The sequence below is a fragment of the Taurulus bubalis genome (assembly GCF_910589615.1).
Source record: "Taurulus bubalis genome assembly, chromosome: 5".
Classification (NCBI taxonomy): Eukaryota; Metazoa; Chordata; class Actinopteri; order Perciformes; family Cottidae; genus Taurulus; species Taurulus bubalis.
Window position 1 is genome coordinate 18,863,273 of NC_136593.1, and position 12,248 is coordinate 18,875,520.

General features: G+C 43.7%; 1 protein-coding gene across 1 annotated transcript in view; it reads right to left on the reverse strand.

Moving 5' to 3' along the window:
* The window catches only part of cdh4 (cadherin 4, type 1, R-cadherin (retinal)), a gene marked incomplete at its 3' end in the record, with an annotated part of 176,150 nt that overhangs the window by 102,227 nt on the left and 61,675 nt on the right, over positions 1 to 12,248 (reverse strand). The window contains exon 3 of the mRNA XM_079218426.1: positions 3,823 to 3,846. Within this exon, the coding sequence (XP_079074552.1) occupies positions 3,823 to 3,846 (24 nt within the window). The remainder of the gene's footprint in view (positions 1 to 3,822; positions 3,847 to 12,248) is intronic.

Genomic DNA, 12,248 nt, shown 5'->3' on the forward strand with positions numbered 1-12,248 from the left:
ATTAGGCACTGTCCTCTGAGCCTTGGCCCTCTGCACGCTCAGCCTTTGTAGCGAAAGGCAGTAGCAAAGCTTGTTTCCATTCAGCTGGGAGAGGTGGTCAAAGCCCCGAGATCAAGCTGTTCCCAGCACTTTCTTTTCTTCTTTTCTTTTTTTTTTCTCGCTGAGAAATACTTGTCTCAATAGTTTTTGGAAGATGGTGTGCAAGAAATCCTCCACAGAACAAGATCTGATGTTTCCCCTGGTCTCCCATAGGTTTGACAGCATTTTTGAGGAAAAGTTCGAAAATTTGGAAATGGTAAGTCTTAAATTGGGTGGAAAATAGGAGCTCCTCGCTGGAGACAGGCTGCCATTTTTCACGCTTGTTTATTTCCTTCTTTGCTTCCTTCTCTCTTTGCACATACTCTTGCACAAACCATCTGCCATACAGGTCCTGTGTGACTTTACTTCAAGAGCTCTTAGTGGCTGTCTTCATCAGCTCAAGATCCGCTGCAGAAAAACAGCTTTAATTAGTACTGAGGGGAAAGAGAAGCAGAAGGGGTCGCACGCTTCACCATATTTTAGAGAAACATGCTTGCAAACGATCAAGAATGGCATTCCACACAGCTTCTCTTGGCAAAGGCATTTAATGCTAACGTCTCCACTTTTTCTTTTAAACTTCATACCTTTTGTGTAATAAAAGAAGTAGATGCTTAGATGATTAAGTCGACTAGGCTACTCTTCAAGTGAACCCATGTTCAAATTAGCAGCAATGAGGCAAGCCGTGAAACTACATCGCTCATATCACTTGGAGCAATAGCTCTCAGGTTGCAAGCAGGTAAATCAACTTGTCCGGCTAAAATTGCCAACCATAATATTTCAAGCGGCCTTGTCAATATCCCTTAGCCTTGAATTTGCCCTACTAAGCATTGTGCTCTGTAGCTAGAAAGATTGAAACAGAAAATGTAAGAGCTGTGTTGAGCAGCATTCAGGATTGTGTGTTACATGGGAAAATGAAACTCTACAGACTGCAGTGTGATCCATTCCAGCAGGTAATTACGCCATTTCACCAAGGCCACGAGGAAAGCTTCACTACAATTGGGCCGACAGGAATGGCCTCTCTGACACATCAGAGGAAACTAGGGATGCCCCCCCCCCCCCACTCCCTTTTCTTCTCTTTGCAGGGTTTGTCAGGGTTCTTCGCCGCTCGTATTGTTTCAGAAGGGCTTTGAACATTAGCTTCTGTTGTTGCTCCAGCTTTGGAGACATTTGACAGCCCATTAGCTGCTCTTTTAGCCTTAACCACGACTCGAAACCCGGCAAAGAGAGGAAGGATAGGGGGGAGAAACAGACCGAGTGACTGACTACATAAAGCAATTTTCCTGCAAGTGTATCTGGTGCACAGGTATTAACTTCACATGTGGAAGATTAGAAAATACAATTCATACATTTCGGGGAAATAACCTTATACTTTCTTGCCAAGTTAGCTTAGCTTAGCTTAAAGATTGGAAGCAGGGGGAAACAGCTAGCTTGGGTCTGTCCTACAGTTCCAAACTCTGGCTCCAGTCCAGAGCCTGGCTAGATGTTTCCAGTTATGCTAAGCTAGGCTAAGCGGCTGGTGGCAATAGCTGCATAGTTAGCGTGAACACAGGAGAGTGGTATAAACCCTCTAATCTTGGCAAGGAAACATATAGCCATATTCCCCAAAATGACAAACTATTGCTTTAAAATATTTCTGCATTTAGAGGAGTCATGATTTCCGAAATGATCTTACTGAGATAAAAGTAACCACAGGGAGCTCCAGTATAGTCTTTAACACAGTTAATTTGACCATAAAAATACATTCATATGATACAGCGGATGCAAAACATTAGTACTGTCTCAAATATATCCCTGTTGCCTTTCGGGGGAAAGAGAAGAAGAAAGAAAGCAAAACAACCAGCAGAGATCAGAGCCTAAAGCCAGTGGTCAGAATATTGTAGCTTAATCAGCAGTACACGCACCATTTGGTTTATAGTTTGCCGATGTGCATTGTGGTTCGGCCAAGACAGAGTTAAGGTGGTTTCGCAATTTGTGCGGCTGGCAGAAAAACCATAATCAATCCGGAGACTATAGATAAGGGCCCTAAAACCAGCCAAGCACAGCATTTTCTCTTATCGCAATTACACCTTGCCCTCCTCAGGTACAGCCAATTAAGCTCGGAGAGGATGCGCCGGCAGCCACTTCACATTGAGGAGGCCTATCAGACGACTCAAAACAGAGGGGGCAGAGAGGAGCTTGTTAAGCACACAAAGACAGGGGGAGGGAGCTAAAGTATGGAGCCTGTACGGTTTTGCACTGCAGGTATTTAGGCCAACTGTACCTTCCTGTTATTCCATCAACGCACCTGTCTGAAAACAGGAGTTGAATGCCGTGCTCTGGTGAGTGACGAGCAGTCTGCTGGGTGGCTGACTGCAGACTGCTATTCATCAAGGGACCAAGGGCACACAGCCCTTGCCCTGACACTGCCTCCTCTCACTCGCTCACCTGCTTTTTAATCCATTCACCACATCCCTCCTCTTTTTTTTGCCTTTCATTGCGGAACATAACTCACATTATGTGACTACTGAGCAGTACGGAACAGGAAAGAAGGTGTGGGAGAAGAGAGAGCAACTCATGCGTGTGTTTTAATGTGAGAGCGGTTAAGAAAGGCAGAGATGAGGTCAAAATCAAGGATAAAACTCGGGATGAATACAAATCTTCACCTATTGTGACTTTTATCCCTTTCTCTTTGTTCGAGTTTTACTGGAGTGGAGAAAAAATTGCCATACTGTCACGAGCTAATAAAAAATTGATCACACAAGCTTCTCTGCGCTGCGATCAGCGTCTCCTCCACAAGCGACTGGGGGTTAACCAAACACACAAAAGTAAACCTCAAGTGCTTGATCTGAACCACAACTTTAGGCTTCTCTTCCCTCTCGCCACTTTGAGGTTTCAAAGACCAGACGCACAGCGTGTGGTGTTTTGTCTCCACCGCGTGACGCCACCGCACCAATTTAGCTCGACAATTTCACCCCAAAGCATCATTCTTCATGGAGCAGGGAGAGAGAGAGAGCGAGTTGAGCAGGATCCCTTCTTGCCTCAGCGCCATACTGAAGCCATGATGATAGCATGTACAGTGGGGGACATCTAAGCACACAACGCAGTGTTAAAGAAGAAGGCCGGCACAAGGCGCTCTCACGCTGCTTATAGGGCGGACCAGATGTCTGGCTGGAGAACACTTGAAAATAAAAATGGACTTTCCCTAAAACCTGTTTGATGAAGTGATAAAAGTGCTCCTCCAAGCACAGGAAGCCATTAATAACAACACGACAGAGGGGAGCCAAATTCAAAATGAAATGAAAAGAGAGGCTGCCTCAGTGGGATAATCTATCGACTCTCTATTTAGACGACATGGAGATGCATGCCACTAAAGCTGGAATGAAACAAAGTGAACAAAAGATACCACTTATTGGCTCCTTATTGAATACTATTGGAGTCAAACGGTGGTAAATTGACTAAGTAGGTCGAGGCAAAACGTGTGCAGGGAAAATATGCTAAATACAAATTGATGTGATTGGCCACATGGGTCTGTGGATGTTGCTTTCATAATTGCCTTCGCTTGATATTTTTCTCCCCGTTTCAACATTTAGCGAAACACGCAATGTGACGGAGAGGAAAATAGCTTCCTGGTGAAATGATGTTCGTGGCTCGGCGGCGCTCCCCCGCTGAGACTAACATCTGAGAATGGTTCCTTCCACATCAACGCAAACAGCCAATCGAATCAGATGGTTCTAAATCAAGGGTGTGTGCGGCAGCAGTACTTACCACGTTCACTGGACAGGGTAGTATCTGTCAGAAAAAGAGAGAGAGAGAAGGAGGAAAGAGAGCAAGGGGAAAGGAGAGAGAGGATTATGATTAGAACATAATAGGCTTCAGTAAAAGTGGCATTTCAATGCCTAACGCTGAACAAGAGAAAAAAACAACAGATCAATTTTTGAGGATTAATGGGGAGTCACAGGCAATAGCCAGATAGTGACATACAGTGTACAGGAGGTGGGGTTACTATTGGGGAAAATGTGCTGTCATAACTGCGTAGTCGCTCACATTTGTCTTTGTCTATTAACCAGGCAGCACCATTTAACCTGAATGCAGTTTGTTTTCTCTCTTACACTTCTTGTCATTGCCTCCAGCAGTGGGATTCATCATTATCTTCTAACGCTTGTTGTGATGTCTACATTGCTCTGGTGCTCACTCAATGAAACATAAGAGACTTGCGGGATATTGCATATTTGCGTATCGCCCGCACTTATGCACGTCGTCGTGGGCGGTATTTATTCAGGCCACGGCACCACAGCTGGGTGACAGAAAGAGGGGAGGCAGCCGTGGAGGCTCTTGACGTCTCTCTCCTTGTTCCCTGCCCTTCTCGTGTCCTCCAGCAGAGTTGCTCAGTCAGATCAGAGGCAATTTCCATGGCTCATTTTTGCATTTATTGCTTACATTGTTAATCTAGAAAGCCTTTTAGGATGACTGCGACATAGCAAAAAACCCACTCTGATCAAATACATTTGGTTTAGGAACTGTTGCTTTTGGGCATCATGAATCTCAGCAATGATGGATAAAAAAGGCTCACTGGGGGCTCCAAGATTCCCTTCTCACAAGAGTAGTTTGGTTTGAACTTTGCTGTCTCACAAGAGTTTGTCGAGAAATGCTGAGAAGACTCTAATTGTCCCAGTTCTGAGACACGCTAGAGGCCTGGCTCAGGCCACCGCTTCAGTTCAGAAATGAGAACATGTCAACAACTACAGGATGGATTTTGGACATACATTCATGGTACCCAGAAGATGAGTCCTCCTCGGGTTGGACGATTGTTTCTATTCATATCGTCCAATCACCACACAGGGCGGTAGGAGGGGGAGGGGGAAGCTGCGTCACAGCACACCAGTGAAATGCCAGCATAGACGACTTAGTAGAAATATGTTCAACACAAGATGTTCTTTGACCCAAAGACTGTGATAATAGAGCAACGTTTGAGAGCAGGCATATGGAGAACGGAGATCCGAGGCGTCAGATCCGTGGAAACAAACCGAAAGACAAACTGATTTGTATTACAGGGCTCAGTGGGCGGACATGCCGCTCCACCAGAAACATCTCCAAATGCACAGCAAGGCTCAGATTCTACAGATTATTTTTGTAATATGTAAGTTTTGAGAGTAAGTTAATTGAAATAGCCTAGAAAAAAAGAATTGTCTATCTTCCCTTTTATCGTCGATATGATCCTATCGTCAATCGGCACAAGGTTGATATATGTGACTTTGAGTAAAATGTATCAAATACATTTAGTGCATTCATTGATACCCCGACGGATCCATTGTTAGAACTTTGGTGATGCCAATCTGCACCACCATGAGGTCACATTTGTATTTTCCTTCCACGCTGACCTATCAGCCTCACAAGCACTTTGTGGTTTGTGCTAATCAGCTAAATGTGAGCATGCCAACACACTAAATGGCCTACATGGTCAACATTATACCTGCCAAACATCAGTGTGTCAACGTTGTCATTGTGATCAAATCTATTAGCCTGCTGACGTCAGCAATTAGCTGGAAGCGCCACTGTGTGCAGCCTCACAGATCTGCTAATGGGAGCCTCTTCGTCTTGTTTTTTAGCCGAAGCACAACGATGATTCCACAGTGTGCCGTGGGGGAGACGTTTAGTGGATTTACTGAATGATAACACACGTCCTCAAAGGATGACATAAAATCAAATGGGAACCTGTAACATATGGGAAAATGCCTCATAATCTACACGTAATCACCACTTGAAAGCTGCATGAGTGGTTTCCCACACACAGCTATGTGCTCAACAACACTTCTTAGTTAGATGTGCTACTTTTTTTTTTTTTGCCCCTGTTCTTCTTGCAATCATGCATACTGAAAATACGTCAAGATACTAAAAACATATTCTCTTGTTATTTCAATAATTAGCTATATCTGTTGTCAGGAGCCTGGTGTAAGGTCTCAGAAGTATAAGAGGCTGTAAAATGTTTTTTTGCAGGCTGATCTCGATTGGAGTGTCTGCTAAGTTATTATTACAACTTGAATATAAACACATGGCCTATTTGAGAAGTTGCCTCCACTCAATTGATTAAACTATACCGATTTTTCTTCAAACATTCCTCATCTTATTTTTCATGATGCATATTGATTTTCTCGGGTTTCTCTGCATAATTGTAGGCTTGATGACAGTTTTTGGCCTCTTTGGATGTAGTTGTTAACATCAAAAGGCAAAAAGTGCCTATATGTCTCGCCATGAATCCATTCAATTGAATCTTTAAATTCCCTGCAACTTTTTTGACATGTTTACTAAGAGTGTATCACTAAGCGAGAGTTTTGCTCGTAAGCAGCGTCTCCAATCCCCTACTCCGTGTATGAAGCCCCCACAATCTATCCCAACAGAACTTTGCTCCGCACATGTTCAATTATTCATCTCCCTCTGTCAAGAATTCAGCCTTGCTAGCACTTGCCAGTATCCCCCACAACTTGGCAGGCAGGCTCATATTTGGCATATGGTGCAGAGCAGTGCTGCTTCTCCTTCTCTCCTCAGTTGGCCTGCTAGCACTCCCAAGAAGCACAGCAACACACACTGCCATGACGCACACACACGCACACACACGCACACACACACACTAATGATGCACAATGTCTGTCAGTTTTGTAACTGAGACAACCCCCTCTCTCTATTGAGTTGCTGGGCATTCATCCACAACCTCTCTGCAACAGGTTTCAAGGTTTTCCACAATAAGCACTGTACATGTTGTAGCAGCCAAATCAGACACAGCCTTACTCACAATGTTGGAATACTCAGAAATGCCTGATTTGGTGTTATGGAAACAATTGTCGCTAATGTGAACAAGTATCCCATTAATGTCCCGGAACACTGACACAGGTGCTATGTCCGGTTAAAGTTGGGCGGAGCTGTGCGATTGAATGAATGTATCGGCGAAATGTTGAGTCCATCACCGGTTGTTTTCTTGGGGGGGGGGGGAATTTATGTCATTTTATTTTGCTAATGAAATGGCCTGCCTGGGAAGAATGAGTGTGAGCCGCTGCACAGCGAGCTGCTGGCACGGTGCTAAAACTAAGTGCAGTACACAGCGGGGAAAACCAGCATGTAGAGGAAGCATGTTTCTTACTCAGTGAATTAAGTGTTTATTTCAACCAAATCAGAGTTGGTGATTGTTGGAATAGAGGAGACACTTACCAAGATGTTTTTTTTTAATAATTTTTGAATGATGTGGGCTTTACTGTTTACAAGGCAATTAAGCAAGTAAGAGAGAAACTTAACGTGTGTGTTTTTAATTATCTTTAATAGCTAGAAAACCCCGCTGAAGCTTGCATATTCATCCATTGATGGAAAAATCCATTGATTGAAAAATGTAATAAGTGGGGCAAGCTGATCTATCGCATCTGGATAAGTTGGAGTATTGTAGATCATTTAGACATGGCGACCACAATTTTAATTCACACTGCCGAACAAATTCCTCATGAGCTGTGCAGTGACTAACATGGGATACAGAGACACCAACAACTTGTATTCTATCAATGTCTTCTTCATATCTAGAGAAAATGTAATCAGCAGCACTGAAAAAGGGGTGTGGCCTGTCACAGTGACAGTCTTGTGCCGCTCGTGTCATCTCGGCTCACAAACGTCCTGCATTCCTGTCTGAACCCTACTTATTAGTCTTCTTGTTTAAAGTATCCAACACATTTGATCCGGTTCTTTAAACCGCTGCTGTGAGAGAAAAGCAGTTGAAACAAGTGGCGACGCCAACTCCCACATATTACTAACTCCCCAAAAGGTCACAGTTTCTCATTTCCTTCACCAATGACATGAAGGCAAAATGTTGAGCTCCCAGGAAGCACCAATTTACCCCCGCTCTGTCTGTTTGATAACCTTTTATGCTGCACTTTGGCAACGGCTTAAATCCACATACGTTTACTGTATTGCTGTGAATAGCAGCCTACATGTGTGGTATTTTTACGTTAAAATGGCTTCAATTCCTGTAGTAAAAATTCTGAAATGAATTAAACTTTAGTTGACGATTAATCGTCATGCAAATAATTACGCGTAACAATTGAATTCTCCTTTTCCCTTTGTTTCATACCACACTGTGGTGCTATTGTGTTCGGCTTTGCAACTTGACCTACATCCATGTTGTCCCTTTAAATGATCAAAATCATGCATTTGTTGGAAAAGAAGCTGCCCAAAAAACAGTAAGGTCAGGACGGACAAGCTTTCTTTCTCCATGTTTTTATTTCCTGACAATGGACTTGTGCTCAGGTAGACATTTTATTTTACTCAATCCCAACCCCAGCGGAAGGATACGCACCTAATTCACTCCCCAACAATTAACATATATAGTAGGCGTGTGACCGAGCAGCCGGCTCCTGTCTTTTCCTTTAACTCACACATAGACTCACTTTTGTCAGGTCTTTTTGTCAACGCCGTAGATAAGCAAATGTGCTCGGTATGATACAGTCAATCTTCATACCTAGATATACTGCGGGCTGGGTACACACAGGCCGAGCTGTGAGTGGGGATAATAATAAATTGTGCAGTGGAAACTTAGTAAAAATCTTCAAAATGTAGTCTTCCAAGTGTAAACCTTTTGAATGCAGCAACAAATTGGTCAAAATTTAAACATGAATGAGAAGTCCAGTCCATCATGCATATGTGTGCAAAAAGAGAACTGACTTGAATAGATCGGCTTCTTTGTCACCGATAATCGATCCAGCTATTTGAGTCAATATCGGATCGGGTGCCGGTGCATCCCTCGATGTGAGAGACATGCTGAAAGGCAGTTAAAATGTTCACAACATCCGAGCAACGTGTTAAATCCTACACACAGACGCACATGCACGCCGCCACCTGCCATGTGATGAGCGGGTGTGGAGTGATGAGAGCCCGCGCCTGTTGGCGTGCAGATGCGTCCTTATGCCTCATCTTCTTGTTGCCCTTGTGATGACTAATAACAGCGGAGCATTTTCAGCTAATAAATAATACATTTAAGAGTCTAATCAAATTGAACAAATGAGTATGTCTAGAAAACTATTAATCAGAGCGCAAACGTGTATTTACAAATATAACACTGGTACAAACAATCAATTATTCATAAAGTGAATGCTGTGTAAGTGGGCTTCTTCCCGGGTGAGATGCTGCCATAATTGGAGTGGGACTACAGGAGTGTCGGCTGGTGTGTGTGTGTGTGTGTGTGTGTGTGTGTGTGTGTGTGTGTGTGTGTGTGTGTGTGTGTGTGTGTGTGAGAGAGAGTGTGTGAGTGTACACAGACACATAGGTACACATGCGCGCACACACACACACACACACACACACACACACACACACACACACACACACACACACACTCATACTTCTCCCCATGCGCCAAACTTCCCCCAAACACGACAAGAGCAGGCAGAGTCGGCTCATTACTGCCTAATGAGTTGTCTGATTAGTGCCGAATATAAAAGCCTCATTGTCAAGCGCTGTATGTTTATTTTGATTAATTATTGTACTAAAGTGACTGAATGGAAGCACAATGACATGGAGCATTAACGTTTTGTGGTAATGGGACCCTTGTGGTGGGAGCGGTCGTATATTTACCCCTCAATGCGACGCGGCCTGACAATGGTTTCTATTGGACGAACAGATCTGCATGTTTGAATTGTGTTCTTGGCTGCAGCTCGACCTTCAACGCCATGCAATCACGTTATGAACGGCAGTCGTGCAGACTGTCACGCAGACACCGGAGAGGGGGTCAGTGATTCTTCTCTCTGTCATGTTTTTTTTTCTCACAGTGAGATTTGTTCACAGAAAACAGGAAAACATGCCAGATAGGATTTATGAAATACCTGCAATACTCCAAATTTGAATATGAACAATCTGATGAACGCCGCTTCTACTGTGTGTGTGTGTGTGTGTGTGTGTGTATGTGTGTGTGTGTGTGTGTGTGTGTGTGTGTGTGTGTGTGTGTGTGTGTGTGTGTGTCTATCCGTAATGATTGTCATGTATGTATTCCTCAGATTATCTATTTAAAGACGTGGACAAAGAGCTGAGAGTAGAAGGAAGAGAGAGAGGTGTGTTTTCTGCTAGTGTTGCTGGAAATGTGATGAATGAGTAAACTAAATAATAGTGTTGATTGGGACAAAAGAAAATATTGTTTTAGAGGTGAGAGCCAGCGGAGCGCCAGATGCACAAACACACTTGTCAAGAGTTGAGACTCTGGGCATCACAGATTAACAGCTGTTTGTGGAGTGCTGTTGTTTGCGAGTCAAACAGGGAAACGCTTTTAGAGATGCTGCTATGGCGACCACGTGTCTTTCGCTCCCGTGATATTTGGCATGCCGCCAAAAATCAGAATGTGCGTCTGCTGCAGAATATGGGATGATTAATGACGCCTGCGAGAACATTTGGGCGCATATGACTCCCCTCCCTCTTGACCGTCCTGATCAGTGGGACAGTTTAGTGGCAGTAAAAGTGCCGTTGTCAGGTTCGGCTGCACTCTTGTGGGCATCTTTTATCATAATTATTCACTTTGATCCATCGGTTTAACATGAGAAATGCCTGCTTGGTTAAACTTAGTGTGGTTTCCGTGCGTCAAAGCATAATTTGCTGAGGTCTGTAAGTGCTTAGACTAATGCCGCATTAACAAACATGTACACATCAGTAGTCACAGTGGCGAGGCTTCTTAGTGTATCTTCTCGAACGCACGTCTCTAAACATGCAGCATGTTTTATGAGCCACAGACCAAATGCGGATTAAAAAAGAAAGAAAAAGGGATGAATGGCAAACAGTTATTCGTGGTAGGAAATGCGATTCTTAGACGTTGAATAAGGCTAATTTTTAGTCCTGTGATTTTGCCTCTTTCCGTCTCTCTGTAGCCAGAATGCCACTGGTATCGTCAGATGCAGGACTGTATTGCTTGGCCTGTTGCTTTGTACACACTTTAAATCAGAGGTTTAAATGGAGCACTTCAGGAGACCGGTGTTACACACACACCCAACTGCCAATGCGCTGTAATCACCAAAGGCCTCCTTTTCTTCGGAGAGAAGCATCACCTACGTGGCTGCACTGGGGATGCTTTGGCGATAACTCTGCGAACACAACTCTGTGATTTCACGCGTTTCGACAGGACGACAGGTGTGGTGTAGATTCTCGCCCCGTTAGCGCCGTATGAGCACTCGGCACATGTTCACACTTCGAGCATCGAGACAGATCTTTGCTGTATCGTCGACGGAAAAAAAAACAGCTTGAGAGGTTAATTCAGTTTCTTCAAGAGATGCTGAACTTCTAAACGTTCTCCTTCGGAGAGCCTGTCAGGTGCTTACTCACTAATTTCCCCAGCTGGGTGCAAATTAAGCTTGAGCGTCTCGGGCGAGGGCATCAATCCTGCCAATAACCTTTTCAACAAGCAAATAGAATATATCCAACTAGGCAGTGCCTAGTTGGCTGCTTTTCTCTCTCTCTCTCTCTCTCTCTGGGGCTTGACTTTTTTTTTATATACTTCACATTCTCACAAGCATTCTCTGTTTTTCAATTTCCACTCTCAAGATTTTTCAATTGTATCTGTCCTTGTTTACGGAAAAACAAAAGTGTGTGAGTGACTCAAAAAGTCGATAAAATCAACAGTGGGAATACTAAAAAGATGAAGAAGAAAAAAGACAATTCTGTCTTCATCTGGAAAGACGAAATAGAGGACGGGGGCAGAAGACTGTTTTGGGGTTTTTAATCTAATACTGACAGGTAAGCAGTGTGGACCCTGAGGGGCAGCACAATAAACTATGAACGTAATATAGACGCGATTAAAACACGGAACAAGATACACAGCAAGCATAGTCCATGATCATCATGTTCTTCCCATAAATAATAATACTTTGCACATCTCTGTGTGTTAACAGAGATGCATATGGCATATATGGCAGTAGCCCAACTTAACAAAACTAACACAGAAACACACAGAAACACACAGGAATGAAGGACTTTTAAATCCTCTTCCAAAAGCCCAAGTGGAGAGTAGAACTGCTTGAATTGGTGGCACCAATAATCACACATAAGACCGATTCGTTAAATTCTCTCAGAAAAGTTTTAATAAAGCTGAGGGAAACTGAAGACTGAACATGGCAGTTTTTTTGAAAATAACCATATCACGGCCTGGTGATAAGTCCCCTCCTCATGTTTGATGAATGGAGGGA